General features: G+C 38.8%; 1 protein-coding gene across 1 annotated transcript in view; it reads left to right on the top strand.

The window, feature by feature from the left end:
* The window catches only part of LOC122688522 (eukaryotic translation initiation factor 4 gamma 2-like), a 137,938-nt gene extending 126,527 nt beyond the window's left edge, over nt 1-11,411 (top strand). The window contains exons 7-9 of the mRNA XM_043894534.1: nt 7,621-7,719; nt 7,839-9,236; nt 9,351-11,411. Of these exons, the coding sequence (XP_043750469.1) occupies nt 7,621-7,719; nt 7,839-9,236; nt 9,351-10,661 (2,808 nt within the window). The 3' untranslated portion in view covers nt 10,662-11,411. The remainder of the gene's footprint in view (nt 1-7,620; nt 7,720-7,838; nt 9,237-9,350) is intronic.
* The last annotated feature ends 1,525 nt before the right edge of the window (nt 11,412-12,936 follow it).

Genomic DNA, 12,936 nt, shown 5'->3' with positions numbered 1-12,936 from the left:
CCACAAGTAATTATGTGGAAGTAATGGATATGTTGATTAGCTTGATTGTCATAATAATTTCACAATGTATGCACATATCAAAACATAAAACTGTATACTTTAAATATATAAAATTTTATCTGTCAACTATATCTCAAAAACAAATAGAAAACAGAATAGTGAATTCCTGAATACCCTCATTCTATTACTTTTAATGGTAGCATCTTATGTAACCACAGGGCAAGTATCAAAACCAAGACATTAACATTGGTCTAAAACTACTAACATTACTATATATATTTTTAATAATCAAATTGAGGACTTTTAGATATAATTTTCAATCATTTGGATTTTCTTTTTGTGAGGCCTGCTCAGGTCACTAGCCAAATTTTTTTTTTTTTTTTTTTTTTACTAGCCAAATTTTTTATTGGGTTATCCAATTTTTTTCTAATTAAATTTGCAGTTTCTTAATAATTCTCATTTAATGAGGATTGGCAAAATATCCATGTATTTATTCATTATAAATAATAAATTTCAATAAACCTATACATGTTAACACAATTAAATGTTGAATTGAAAAATATCTATATTTAAAAAAAAATTCAACATAAAGAATGACATTATTGTACATTTTCCAAGTCTCTGGATAATAAAAGATAATTAATAAATAATTAATAGTTAATAGAAGATAATTAAATTCACATACTTGCTCCTTCATTCAATTTGTTATGATGCTATTTTTATCATCACCCTGCATTCAGTAGTGATGTTATACCAAAGTTTATTCAATCATTACCTGATTGATGGACATTCACTTTATTTCCAGTTTCATGGATTTTTTTTTCGCTTCGCTTTTGACATCATAAATAATGCTTCAATAAACATCCTTGCACATTGAAAAGGACATATTATTTACTTCACAATGCTACCTGGCATCATTAGAACACAGGCTGCAGTGATGGAAGCCCAGCTCAAATAGTACATTTTCAGACAGCTTTATGTATATTATCTCTTTCCTAGTTCTACTATCTCCATAACAAGCTACTTCCCCATATAATAAACTGGGGACAATGAAGGAGAAAGAGAAAGCAAATCTAATCACCTCAATTACAGAAACTCTCATCCCATGACTTGTCATGTCATGATCTTATTTTTTTTCTCTTCTTGCCTCTGGGCATCATATAACATAGGCTACCAACTTATTACTGTCAGGAACTTTTCAAGTTTCCCAGGCACTTTTGCACCAAGGATATTACCTCCTTAATATTCCACAGTAGATGAACACTGATATTATTTAAATCTTAAAAATTCATTCTATCTAGCAATATGCTCCTCATAAAAAGGAGCCTAGGAGTGAAAATGCAGGATAAAAGAAGGCAACAAAAGTACCATCTGGGGAATAAAAAGGAAGAGGAATTCAGACCTGCTCTATAAAACATGGGTTCCCAGTACATGCACCTCACATCCATTCAGCATTGTGTCATAATCACTTCTTCATGGTCTGTGTTTCCCAGTTAGACTGACTTTCTTTAGGTCATCCAACACCTATTATCTTCCCTTGTGTCGTGAGGACCTAGCACAGAGCATGGATCAATATAAACGTTTTTGTATAGAGTGATTATTTAGAAGAAAAATAAATTGCACTAATTTATCCACTGAGCACATTTATATTGAGCCTCAGACATTGTTTTAGGAGTTTAGGATACACTTAGGAATGATTCCTGTCCTGTGAGATTTATATTCTAATGGAGTAGATAGATAATAATTCATAAATATGAATAAATGATATAGTATGGTTATCATGGGAAAAAGCAATTGAAGAGCAATATTAAGGGAACTGACAATGAGCTAGGGCTGTAACAGATTGCACTGTTAAAAGACTCAGGGTAGACCTTATCGTAGAGGTGGGATTTAGTGAAACATTGGAAGAAAGAGAGGGAGCAAAGTACTAGCTGGGAATAGCTTGTGGTACACACAGAAGAACAAGGATGCTGGTTTTCTTGGGGTAGAGAGAGCAAGAGGGGAGAGCGGATGGGAAGATCAAAGAAGTGGGTCACACAGGGGCTGCTTGATGACTGGGTGGGTTTTGAATTAAAGTGTCAAGGGAGCAGTTAACAGGGAACTAACTCACATTTTAAAGGTAAACTCTGAATTGTGTGGAGAGGAGGAACAAAGGAAGAAGCAGATATTGCAGAGAGAAGGCTCTTGTAGTCATTCAGGTGAGCAGTAGGCCGCATTGACAAGTAGGCTGCACTGAAGTGGTGAGAAGTGTTCAAATGCTAGATGGGTTTTCAGGGTAGAGTTAATCCTACAAAGATTCTTTGTTTGACCAAATGTTGTTAGGCACATGTGTGCACATCCTTCTAAAATCCATTTTTAAAAAGAACCCTTTTAAATCTGTTTAGTGAGAATTCCCCACCTTTGTACCTGATCACCCTCAATATATAGTCAATATTGCTTACCTCTACCCTTGGGGATCAGATCATCCTGCTGTCCAATATTCAGCAGGAATCCTTTTAGATTAATTCAGCCAGAAGTCCCCCATATATTTGGCATCTCTTCTTAGTAACTTCACAGTTACCAACTTCCCTGACTCTTGGTTATCAATCCCCACTTGTCTGTTGTATTTGGAAGGAAGCCTAGTTCAATAGTAGGGTCTCTTTTGTCCTATTTCAATAGTCCTGAATCCAATTTGCTTTCACCACTTTAATCTCTTTCTGACTCTGGTTTTTACTGATATTCCTAGTAGACTGGATCTAGAGTATGAGAGGAAGAAAAGTCCAAGGCTTCTGGATGGAGCCAAACAAGAGATGGAGTAGCCATGAAGTGAAAAGCAGAACCTTCAGGTGGAGCAAGTGTAAGTCTGAGACAGCTAAAGCACATATCCTTGTTGTTGGTGGAGGTGGTGACTTTTATCTCTTCTCATTCCCTTACTTTTCAGATTGCTACCCAGAAGACTGTTCCATCTGTCTCTGCCTTTATCAGTTGTCCAAACAAAATGTGTTTTTAGACTTGAGGCTCTAAAAACATGTCTAAGAAGGATATAATCAGCCCATTCTGACTATAATTAGGAATGTCATCTGGAGAATCATATTCTGCTACATTTTAAATACAGGTGTATCTAACTGGCCATCATCATTAACTGTACCATGAAAACAGTTATAAACATTCAGTCAGTTCAGTTCAGTTCAGTCACTCAGTAGCATTCGACTCTCTGTGACCCCATGGACTGCAGCATGCCAGGCTTCCCTGTCTACCACCAACTCCCAGAGCTTACTCAAACTCATGTCTGTTGAGTCAGTGAGGCCATCCAACCATCTCATCGTCTGTTGTCCCCTTCTCCTCCTGCCTTCAAACTTTCCCAGCATCAGGGTCTTTGCAAATGAGTCAGCTCTTCACATCAGGTGGCCAAAGAATTAGAGTTTCAACTTCAACGTCTGTCCTTCCAATGAATATTCAGGACTGATTTCCTTTAGGATGGATTGGTTGGATCTTCTGGCAGTCCAAGGGACTCTCAAGAGTCTTCTCCAATACCACAGTTCAAAAGCATCAATTCTTCAGTGCTCAGCCTTCTTTATAGTCCAGCTCTCACATCCATACATGACTACTGGAAAAACCATAGCCTTGACTAGATGGAATTTTGCTGACAAAGTAATGTCTCTGCTTTTTAATATGCTATCTAGGTTGGTCATAACTTTTCTTCCAAGGAGCAAGTATCTTTTAAGTTCATGGCTTCAGTCACCATCTGCAGTGATTTTGGAGCCCCCCAAAATAAAGTCTGCCCCTGTTTCCACTGTTTCCCCATCTATTTGCCATGAAGTGATGGAACCGAATGCCATGATCTTCGTTTTCTGAATGTTGAGCTTTAAGCCAACTTTTTCACTCTCCTCTTTCACTTTCATCAAGAGCTCTTTAGTTCCTCTTTACTTTCTGCCATAAGGGTGGTGTCATCTGCATATCTGAGGTTATTGATATTTCTCCCAGCAATCTTGATTTCAGGTTGTGCTTCATCCAGCCCAGTGTTTCTCATGATGTACTCTGAATATAATTTAAATAAGGAGGGTGACAATATACAGCCCTGATGCACTCCTTTTTTTATTTGGAACCAGTCTGCTGTTCCATGTCCATTTCTAACTGTTGCTTCCTGACCTGCATACAGATTTCTCAAGAGGCAGGTCAGGTGGTCTGGTATTCCCATCTCTTTCAGAATTTTATAAACATTAGTATTAATGAATGGTTATTACTAATAGACAAATTTCCATGATGTCTGTTTATGGAAGATGTCAGCAACCACATACAATTATAACTTTTTTCCCCAATATAAAAAAAGTGGTAACTCTTAAGTCAGAATATTATTGCTTTTATTTCTGAGTGATTTTAGCACTGCATAGATGAGAATAACAGTAAATAGAACCAATCCTGTGATACAATATAAATCAACTATAACATAAAAAATCTGGGTTTCATAAGGGTTTATTTCTCTTATTACTTCTGCCACTTTGTGAATATGCCATATAGAAGGAAAATAAACTGCCTAACACTAAGAAAATCACATAATATAAGGGCAATGAGGAAAAATCCCAGGTGATTATTTGATTGGTTTCTTAAATCTAGAGTATCAAGGTAGACTATCCAAAGAATCACAGGAATAAAATGAGATGCAACTAGGAAGGATATTTTTTAAATTTGTTACTAATGGTAAATGTCCTGGCAAAGAAACTAGCACTTCTCATTTCTTATGGGAGAGTTCTTACCATGGAACATTTTTATCAGGATGATGCTGGCTGTCAAGAATTGCTTATGATAAACTTGCTTGGAATAAATTTACTTATGAGGCATGATTCCCTGGAAAAGGACACAAAAACTAGTAACTGAGTATAAAACAGAAATGTTTCATGATAAAAATGACTCACTTCTGTGTGTGAAATACAGATCAGGATATTCAGTTCAGTTCAGTTCAGTTGCTCAGTCATGTCTGACTCTTTGCGACCCCATGGACTGCAGCACTCTAGGCTTCCCTGTCTATCACCATCCTTGGGAGCTTGCCCAAACTTATGTACATTGAGTCAGTGATGCCAACCAACCATCTCATCCTCTGTCATCCCCTTCTTCTCCAGCTTCAATCTTTCCCAGCATCAAAGTCTTTTCTAATGAGTCAGTTCTTCCCATCAGGTGACCAAAGCATTTGAGCTTCACCTTCAGTATCAGTGCTCCCAATGAACACTAAGCACTGATTTCCTTTAGGATGGACTGGTTTAATCTCCTTGCAGTCTAAGTGACTCTCAAGAATTTTCTCCAACACCACAGTTCAAAAACACCGTTCTTCAGTGCTCAGCTTTCTTTATGGTCCACCTCTCACATCTATATACATGACTACTGGAAAAACCATAGCTTTGACTAGATGGACCTTTGTTAGCAAACTAATGTCTCTGCTTCTTAATATGCTGTCTAGGTTTGCCACAGCTTTTCTTCCAAGGAGCAAGGGTCTTTCAATTTCATGGCTGCACTCACCATCTACAGTGATTTTGGAGCCCAAGAAAATAAAGCCTGTCACTGGTTCCATTGTTTCCCCATCTATTTGCCATGAAGTGATGGGACCGGATGCCATAGTTTAGTTTTTAGAATGCTGAATTTTAAGCCAGTGTTTTCACTCTCCTCTTTCACTTTCATTAAGAGGCTCTTTAGGTCCTTTTCACTTTCTGCCATAAGGATGGTGTCATCTTGATATCTGAGGTTATTGTCATTTCTGCTTGCGGTCTTGATTCCAGCTTGTGCTTCATCCAGTCCAGCATTTTGCATGCTGTACTCTGCATATAAATTAAATAAGCAGGGTGACAATATACAGCCTTGATGTACTCCTTTTCCAACCATGGAACCAGTTGCTACATGTCCAGTTCTAACTGTTGCTTCTTGACCTACATACAGATTTATTAGGAGGCAGGTAAGATGGTCTGGTAATCCCATCTCTTGAAGAATTTTCCACAGCTTGTTTTGATCCACACAGTCAAAGGCTTTAGCATAGTCAATGAAGCAGAAGTAGATGTTTTTCTGGAATTCTCTTGCTTTTTCTATGATCCAACAGATGTTGGCAATTTGATCCCTAGTCCCTCTGCCTTTTCTAAATCCAGCTTGAACATCTGGGAATTCTCAGTTCATGTACCGTTGAAGCTTAGCTTGGGGAATTTTGAGCATTATTTTGCTAGCATATGAGTTGAGTGCGGTTGTGCAGTAGTTTGAACATCCTTTGGCATTGCCTTTCTTTGGGATTGGAATGGAAACTGACCTCTTCCAGTCCTGTGGCCACTGCTGAGTTTTCCAAATTTGCTGGCATATTGAGTGCAGCACTTGCACAGCCAAGATATAGATGCAACCTAAATGAAGTGAAGTGAAATGAAAGTCACTCAGTCGTGTCCAACTCTTTGAGAGCCCATGGACTCAATAGTCCGTGGAATTCACCAGGCCAGAATACTGAAGTGGGTAGCCTTTTCCTTCTCCAGGGAGTCTTCCCAACCCAAGGATCGAACCCAGGTTTCCCGTATTGCAGGCGTATTCTTTACCAGCTGAGCCACAAGGGGATCCCAAGAATATTGGAGTGGGTAGTCTACCCCTTCTCCAGAGGATCTTCCTGACCCAGGAATCAGACCAGGGTCTCCTGCATTGCAGGTGGATTCTTTACCAACTGAGCTATGAGGGAAGCCCATACATACGTAGAGCTGATTCATTTCATTGTACAGTAGAAACTAACACAGCATTGCAAGGCAATTATACTCCAATAAAAAAATGCACTAGGGAAGTTTGCATAGGCTAATGAAGCAGAAAGGAACCTAGATATAGACCTACATGGACATTATCAATTCGTCTTCATCAAAAATGTCAAGGTATTTCAATGGCGAAACAATATATAGTAGTTCAGCAAAAGGTACTGAACAGGACATCATTTGGTAAACATGGGCACTTACCCTTACCTCACACCATATGACAAGATTAACTCAAAAAGGCAGAATTTAGACCTAAAAATGAAGGCTAAAGTTATAAAACTTTCTTGAAGAAAATGTATGAGAAACTTTTTGCAACTTAAGGTTGACAAAGATTTCATAGCTAAGGTGCCTAGAAGCATGAAAACCCATAAAAGAATAAAGAAGCATCATTGAATTAAAATTCTATAATGCTCAAAATATTATTAAGAAAACATAAATTCAAGCCACTATGTGGAAAAAAATATGATACATATATCTGAATAGGAGCTTTATTTAGAATATATAAAGAACATTTATAATTCAGTAATATGAAATAAATGTCCTTCCAATATTGGCAAAAACATTTGAACACTTCACCTAGACTATATATAAATGATCTATAAGCACATGAATAAAATGTTCAACACAATTAGTTGCTTCAAAATGGAGTATTAAATTGCAGTGACATACCAATATTCAGTCACTAGAATGGTCACAATGAAAAATACTGACAATATTAAGTGTTAGCAAGGATCAGCACAACTGTAACCCTCATATATTGCTAATGGGAATATGAAATTTTATAACCTCTTTGAAAAACTTTTTGACAGATTTTAGAATGTTATACTTACAAAATGAACTCTGAAATTCAGTCATATAATTTTTATTAAATATCTTATATCAGACACGCCTCAGCGCCAGCAGCGAGTCGGAACTCTATGGAGGTGGCGGCGAGTATCGGGTGGTGGCTGCAGCAGCGACTCTTCCGAGCTGTTTCAAGCCGGTTCTGACTCCTTCCTCCCCCTTCCCTCCCCCTTTTTTGTTTTCCGTTCCCCTTCCCCCCTCCCTTCCCCGTCCCCGACGACCGGATCCTGAGGAGGCAGCTGCGGTGGCAGCTGCTGAGTTCTCGGTGAAGGTTTTTCATTTCTCCCATCCTCTTCCCTCCCCACCCCATCCATTAATATTATTCTTTTGAAGATTCTTCGTTGTCAAGCCGCCAAAGTGGAGAGTGCAATCGCAGAAGGGGGTGCTTCTCGTTTCAGTGCTTCTTCGGGCGGAGGAGGAAGAAGGGGTGCACCTCAGCACTATCCCAAGACTGCTGGCAACAGCGAGTTCCTGGGGAAAACCGCAGGGCAAAAGGCTCAGAAATGGATTCCTCCACGAAGCACTAGACGAGATGACAACTCCGCAGCAAACAACTCCGCAAATGAAAAAGAACAACATGATGCAATCTTCAGGAAAGTAAGAGGCATATTAAATAAGCTTACTCCTGAGAAGTTTGACAAGCTATGCCTTGAGCTCCTCAATGTGGGTGTAGAGTCTAAACTCATCCTTAAAGGGGTCATACTGCTGATTGTGGACAAAGCCCTAGAAGAGCCAAAGTATAGCTCACTGTATGCTCAGCTATGTCTGCGATTGGCAGAAGATGCACCAAACTTTGATGGCCCAGCAGCAGAGGGTCAACCAGGACAGAAGCAAAGCACAACATTCAGACGCCTCCTAATTTCCAAATTACAAGATGAATTTGAAAACCGAACCAGAAATGTTGATGTCTATGATAAGCGTGAAAATCCCCTCCTCCCTGAGGAGGAGGAACAGAGAGCTATTGCCAAGATCAAGATGTTGGGGAACATCAAATTCATTGGAGAACTTGGAAAGCTTGATCTTATTCATGAATCTATCCTTCATAAGTGCATCAAAACACTTTTGGAAAAAAAGAAGAGAGTCCAACTCAAAGATATGGGAGAGGATTTGGAGTGCCTCTGTCAGATAATGAGGACAGTGGGACCTAGGTTAGACCATGAACGAGCCAAGTCCTTAATGGATCAGTACTTTGCCCGAATGTGCTCCTTGATGTTAAGTAAGGAATTGCCGGCGAGGATTCGTTTCCTGCTGCAGGATACCTTAGAGTTGCGAGAACACCATTGGGTTCCTCGCAAAGCTTTTCTTGACAATGGACCAAAGACGATCAATCAAATCCGTCAAGATGCAGTAAAAGATCTAGGAGTGTTTATTCCTGCTCCTATGGCTCAAGGGATGAGAAGTGACTTCTTTCTGGAGGGACCGTTTATGCCACCCAGGATGAAAATGGATAGGGACCCACTTGGAGGACTTGCTGATATGTTTGGACAAATGCCAGGAAGCGGAATTGGTACTGGTCCAGGAGTTATCCAGGATAGATTTTCACCCACCATGGGGCGCCATCGTTCAAATCAGCTCTTCAATGGCCATGGGGGACACATCATGCCTCCCACACAGTCGCAGTTTGGGGAGATGGGAGGCAAGTTTATGAAAAGCCAGGGGCTAAGCCAGCTCTACCATAACCAGAGTCAGGGACTCTTATCCCAGCTGCAAGGACAGTCGAAGGATATGCCACCTCGGTTTTCTAAGAGAGGACAGCTTAATGCAGATGAGATTAGCTTGAGGCCTGCTCAGTCTTTCCTAATGAATAAAAATCAAGTGCCAAAGCTTCAGCCCCAGATAACTATGATTCCTCCTAGTGCACAACCACCACGCACTCAAACGCCACCTCTGGGACAGACACCTCAGCTTGGTCTCAAAACTAATCCACCACTTATCCAGGAAAAGCCTGCCAAGACCAGTAAAAAGCCACCACCATCAAAGGAAGAACTGCTTAAACTAACCGAAACTGTTGTAACTGAATACCTGAATAGTGGAAATGCAAATGAAGCTGTCAATGGTGTAAGAGAGATGAGAGCTCCTAAACACTTCCTTCCTGAGATGTTAAGCAAAGTAATCATCCTGTCACTGGACAGAAGTGATGAAGATAAAGAAAAAGCAAGTTCTTTGATCAGTTTACTCAAACAGGAAGGGATTGCCACAAGTGACAACTTCACGCAGGCTTTCCTGAATGTATTGGACCAGTGCCCCAAACTGGAGGTTGATATCCCCTTAGTGAAATCATATTTAGCACAGTTTGCAGTTCGTGCTATCATTTCGGAGCTGGTGAGCATTTCAGAACTAGCTCAACCACTGGAAAGTGGCACCCATTTTCCTCTCTTCTTACTTTGTCTTCAGCAATTAGCTAAATTACAAGATCGAGAATGGTTAACAGAGCTTTTCCAACAAAGCAAGGTCAATATGCAGAAAATGCTCCCAGAAATTGATCAAAATAAGGACCGCATGTTGGAGATCTTGGAAGGAAAGGGACTGAGTTTCTTATTCCCACTTCTCAAATGGGAGAAGGAACTGTTAAAGCAAATAAAGTTGGATCCATCCCCTCAAACCATATATAAATGGATTAAAGATAACATCTCTCCCAAACTTCATGTAGATAAAGGATTTGTGAACATCTTAATGACTAGCTTCTTACAGTACATTTCTAGTGAAGTAAACCCACCCAGTGATGAAACAGATTCTTCCTCTGCTCCTTCCAAAGAACAGTTAGAGCAGGAAAAACAACTGCTTCTTTCCTTCAAGCCAGTAATGCAGAAATTCCTTCATGATCATGTTGATCTACAAGTTAGTGCCCTCTATGCTCTTCAGGTGCACTGCTACAACAGCAACTTTCCAAAAGGCATGTTACTCCGCTTTTTTGTTCACTTCTATGACATGGAAATTATTGAAGAAGAAGCTTTCTTGGCTTGGAAAGAAGATATAACCCAAGAGTTTCCAGGGAAAGGCAAGGCTTTGTTCCAGGTGAATCAGTGGCTAACCTGGCTAGAAACTGCTGAAGAAGAAGAATCAGAGGAAGAAGCTGACTAAAAGAACCAGCCAAAGCCTTAAATTGTGCAAAACATACTGTTGCTATGATGTAACTGCATTTGACCTAACCACTGCGAAAATTCATTCCGCTGTAATGTTTTCACAATATTTAAAAGCAGAAGCACGTCAGTTAGGATTTCCTTCTGCATAAGGTTTTTTTGTAGTGTAATGTCTTAATCATAGTCTACCATCAAATATTTTAGGAGTATCTTTAATGTTTAGATAGTATATTAGCAGCATGCAATAATTACATCATAAGTTCTCAAGCAGAGGCAGTCTATTGCAAGGACTTTCTTTGCTGCCAGTTATCATAGGCTGTTTTAAGTTAGAAAACTGAATAGCAACACTGAATACTGTAGAAATGCACTTTGCTCAGTAATACTTGAGTTGGTTGTTACAGAAAAATTCTTAACTGTAATTGATGGTTGTTGCCGTAATAGTATATTGCCTGTATTTCTACCTCTAGTAATGGGCTTTATGTGCTAGATTTTAATATCCTTGAGCCTGGGCAAGTGCACAAGTCTTTTTAAAAGAAACATGGTTTACTTGCACAAAACTGATCAGTTTTGAGAGATCGTAAATGCCCTTGAAGTGGTCTTTGTGGGTGTGAAACAAATGGTGAGAATTTGAATTGGTCCCTCTTATTATAGTATTGAAATTAAGTCTACTTAATTTATCAAGTCATGTTCATGCCCTGATTTTATATACTTGTATCTATCAATAAACATTGTGATACTTGAAAAAAAAAAATCTTATATTTATGTTAGATAAATTATATTAGATATCTTACATTATTTATCAAAGAGAAACATAAAAACTGCCTTTGGGCAGAGCCTGTTTATAAACAAATATTTGTAACATATTTGTTCATAGTAACCATAATCTATTAATAGGAGAATGAATAAACAAATTAACTTACATGTATACATTTGAATGCTACTCAACTGTAAAAGATTCCCTGGTGGCTCAGACAGTGAAGCGTCTGCCTACGATGCAGGAGACCCGGGTTCTATTCCTGGGTGGGGAAGACCCCCTGGAGAAGGAAATGGCAACCCACTCCAGTACTCTCACCTGGAAAATCCCACAGATGGAGGAGCCTGGTGGACTGCCATCCATGGGGTCGCAAAGAGTCAGACACGACTGAAGGACTTCCCTTTCCCTTTCCCTTTCAGTTGTAAAAAGGGAGTAACTCTTGACACTCATAAAAGAATTTTAAGCAAATGTGCTGTAAGAAATTAATTATGCCCAAAAACATGTATTATAAATGATTCACATATGTATATAAATGTAAATATGAATTGAATACCACAGTAAGATAGCATTTTATACCCCTAGTTAATTAAAACACAAAATGCAATAACAAAAAAAATCAAGAATCCTGACTATACCGAATATTGGCAACAGTATGAAAATAGGTATGCTTTTATACTTCCTTTAGATGTGTGAATGAGTCATCTTTAGAAAGCATTAACTCGTAAAGCTGGACATACATGTTATACAGCACAATGATTTTATTGCTCTGCTTGTGTCTGTGCACCAGAAAAATCCTTACTGGTTTTGGAGGAGAAACTGCAAATGAATGTATTTGTATATTTTTCACAACAGCAAAAGCAAACAAACAAAACCTTGGAAAGAGTGAAATTTTCAGAAAATGGGATATGTAAATTTGGGGAGATTCAAATAGTGGGATATTATATAACAGGCAAAAATCAATGAATTATAGCTACCTGTAATGGCACAAACAGACATTGAGGACAACAACCTTGATAACATATTTATAAAGCTAAAAAAAATGATACATCACACAAAAAGTCATGTATGAGGGAGTAACTTTATAACAAAAGACAGGACAAGTGTGAAAAATAGAGTTGAAGATATTATTATTGATGGTGTGTAAATATGAAGTCAGAATACATAGAGCATCAGGCCTCGATCATTTGGGGAAATATACATCTTCTTGAGCTTTCCTGGTGGCTCAGCAGTAAAGAACCTGCATGCCAATGCAGAAGTTGCAGGCTTGATTGCTAGGTTGGGAAGATTCCTTGAGAAGCAAATGACAATACACTCCAGTATTCTTGCCTAGGAAATCCCATGGGGTCTCAAAGAGTCAGACACACTTAGTAACTAAACAACAATAACTACAACAACAAGCATCTTGAGTGGTTTATTCACAACTTCCCATTTCACAATTAGTGGCAAATTACACATTCACTAATAATCTTTTGAATGTATTGAATATTGCATGCTGCTTCTGCTGCTGCTAAATCGCTTCAGT

The sequence above is a fragment of the Cervus elaphus genome, chromosome 33 (assembly GCF_910594005.1).
Source record: "Cervus elaphus chromosome 33, mCerEla1.1, whole genome shotgun sequence".
In the NCBI taxonomy this organism is placed as follows: domain Eukaryota; kingdom Metazoa; phylum Chordata; class Mammalia; order Artiodactyla; family Cervidae; genus Cervus; species Cervus elaphus.
The sequence above is the reverse complement of the archived record's forward strand: the minus strand, read 5'-3'. Positions and strand labels throughout refer to the sequence as shown.